Raw genomic sequence first — 2899 nt, 5'->3', positions numbered from 1 at the left:
GGGACCTTAATCAATAGTCCCAAGGAGTTACCATGTTGATCTCTAGAGATCAGAACATGTGGAGTGGCCCTGGGTGAACATGGACATCTAGTTATACATCCAAGAATATTCAAATATAAAGGGTTGTGATATTTTAATTACATTTTTTTTAAAGAAATTCAAACTCAAAGAATCAAAACTATGTATGTTGTGCTCTCCTCTCAGAGTCAAGATGTGGAAAAAACCCTCCACCCCTTCAGTTAGGACAACAGAGAGACGTTTTCAAAGGCTTCTCAGACAGCGGTTGGTTGAACAGCTCTTTTGACATCAGGAATACTCATTACTTTCTCATCCGGGGTTCGTTCTCTCTCTCTCTTCTCCCCCCTCCCTCTCTCTCTCTCTCTCTCTCTCTCTCTCTCTCTCTCTCTCCCCCTCCCTCTCTCTCTCTCTCTCTCTCTCTCTCTCTCTCTCTCTCTCTCTCCCCCTCTCTCTCTCTCTCTCTCTCTCCTCCCCCTCTCTCTCTCTCTCTCTCTCTCTCTCTCTCTTCTCCCCCCTCCCTCTCTCTCTCTCTCTCTCTCTCTCTCCCTACCTCTGTCTCTCTCGGTATTATTTACTTTCCCGAGAGAGCCCAGGGAGCACGCGCGCTCATGGCTCCAAACACACAGACAGTATTGTTTTATCGGCGGAGGGCGCGTTGGATTTGATCCAGCTGTAACTGCTGCTGCTCGTCAGTTCAGCTGTCGGGGTGAAACCGTTGGAGGGGTTATTGTTGTTGGTTCAACACTACGAGTATTTTCCCTGTTTATATTTATAACGCCTATTTAATGGATACGGTATGGAGATAGCGCTGGTGAGTTTTGAGAACGGCGGAGCGAAAGGAAGCGGTGGCAATGCCGGAGATGTAGCCTGCCGTAACGCGCTGGATCACCCTCAACCTCCGCCGTTTGTCCAGAGTGGACTCCGCGAGCTGGGCTACAGCGGTCACAAAGAGATTAATACAATCGGGAGTCCCAAACCGAGGACGTGGAAAATCAACGATATGAATAACACTTTGAGTTGCAACGAGAACGTGATGGATGCGCTCTGGCGCGCAGACCACAGTCCCCATCTGTTGGACGATGACATGTTGGATATTGAGCGCAGAGACATGGACAACAACGAGAGGGTGCTGATCAACATAGCAGGGTTAAAGTACGAGACACAGCTAGGGACACTCAACCAGTTCCCCGATACGTTACTGGGGGACCCCTATAAGAGGATCAAATACTTTGACCCGCTCCGGAACGAGTACTTTTTCGACCGTAACCGGCCAAGTTTCGACGGGATCTTATATTTCTATCAGTCGGGAGGTAAGATCAGACGACCTGTCAATGTGTCTATCGACGTGTTCGCAGATGAGATTCGGTTTTACCGACTAGGGGAAGAGGCCATGGAAAGGTTTAGAGAAGACGAGGGATTTATTAAAGAGGAAGAGAAACCGCTACCGCAGAATGAGTTTCAGAAACAAGTCTGGCTCATATTCGAATACCCGGAGAGTTCCAGCCCGGCGCGAGGCATCGCTATAGTCTCAGTGCTAGTCATCACCATATCCATTATCACATTTTGCATGGAGACACTACCGGAGTTCAGGGACGAGAGGGAGCTACCGGTCACCAGTCGGCCTGGTAACAACACCGTTCCGGGTCCCTCTCTCACATTCACAGACCCTTTCTTCATAGTGGAAACCACTTGCGTGATATGGTTCACTTTTGAATTCATAGTGCGTTTCTTCGCCTGCCCCAGTAAGTCAGAGTTCTCCAAGACCGTCATGAACATCATAGACATCATGTCTATCCTGCCTTACTTCATCACGGTGGGCACAGAGCTGGCGGAGCAGCAGGTGGAGGAACCGCAGGAGCACGGCAACGGACAGACCATGTCTCTGGCCATCCTCAGGGTCATCCGGCTGGTCAGGGTGTTCAGGATCTTCAAGCTGTCCAGACACTCCAAGGGGCTTCAGATATTAGGACAAACCCTCAAAGCCAGTATGAGAGAGTTGGGGTTGCTCATTTTCTTCCTCTTCATCGGAGTCATCCTCTTCTCCAGCGCTGTGTTCTTCGCCGAAGCGGACGAGCCCGAATCGCATTTCTCCAGCATCCCCGACGCCTTCTGGTGGGCCGTGGTCACCATGACGACGGTGGGCTACGGGGACATGAGGCCGGTGACAGTGGGGGGGAAGATCGTGGGCTCGCTCTGCGCCATCGCCGGAGTACTGACCATCGCGCTGCCGGTGCCTGTCATCGTGTCCAACTTTAACTATTTCTACCACCGGGAGACGGACCAGGACCAGTCTTCTCTGAAAGACGACGCGCCCAACAGCAGTCAGGACAGTCCTCAGTTAAAGAGGAAGGACAGTAAGGGATCTGCCAAGTCGGGAGACGAGGAGGACGGAACAGGAGCGGAGAAGGAGAATATCAAGGCTAACAGCAGCATGAACATTAAACAATCCCTTTACGCGTTCTGTCTGAACAAGACGGAGTCGGACCTGTAGTCCCCACAGACAGACAGACAGTAGTCCCCACAGACAGACAGACAGTAGTCCCCACAGACAGACAGACAGACAGACAGTAGTCCCCACAGACAGACAGACACACAGTAGTCCCCAGACAGACAGACAGACAGTAGTCCCCACAGACAGACAGACAGACAGTAGTCCCCACAGACAGACAGACAGACAGTAGTCCCCACAGACAGACAGACACACAGTAGTCCCCACAGACAGACAGACACACAGTAGTCCCCACAGACAGACAGACACACAGTAGTCCCCACAGACAGACAGACAGACAGACAGACAGACAGACAGACAGACAGACAGACAGACAGACAGACAGACAGACAGTAGTCCCCACAGACAGACAGACAGACAGACAGACAGACA

The 2899-nt window shown here is 51.3% G+C and overlaps 1 protein-coding gene across 1 annotated transcript; it reads left to right on the top strand.

Moving 5' to 3' along the window:
• Positions 1–582: 582 nt before the first annotated feature.
• On the top strand, positions 583–2571 carry LOC112241656 (potassium voltage-gated channel subfamily A member 1). Its single transcript, XM_042316654.1, has one exon. The coding sequence runs from the start codon at positions 815–817 to the stop codon at positions 2507–2509; it is 1695 nt and encodes a 564-aa protein (XP_042172588.1). The 5' UTR covers positions 583–814; the 3' UTR covers positions 2510–2571.
• The last annotated feature ends 328 nt before the right edge of the window (positions 2572–2899 follow it).

Source organism: Oncorhynchus tshawytscha, unplaced genomic scaffold (assembly GCF_018296145.1).
Source record: "Oncorhynchus tshawytscha isolate Ot180627B unplaced genomic scaffold, Otsh_v2.0 Un_contig_457_pilon_pilon, whole genome shotgun sequence".
Classification (NCBI taxonomy): domain Eukaryota; kingdom Metazoa; phylum Chordata; class Actinopteri; order Salmoniformes; family Salmonidae; genus Oncorhynchus; species Oncorhynchus tshawytscha.
Note: the sequence above shows the minus strand (reverse complement) of the source record. Positions and strands in the feature narration are given on the sequence as shown.

What these genes read in the sequence shown, in the direction of transcription:
- LOC112241656 (XM_042316654.1), top strand. Translation starts at nt 815, where the DNA reads ATGGAGATAGCGCTGGTGAGTTTTGAGAACGGCGGAGCGAAAGGAAGC.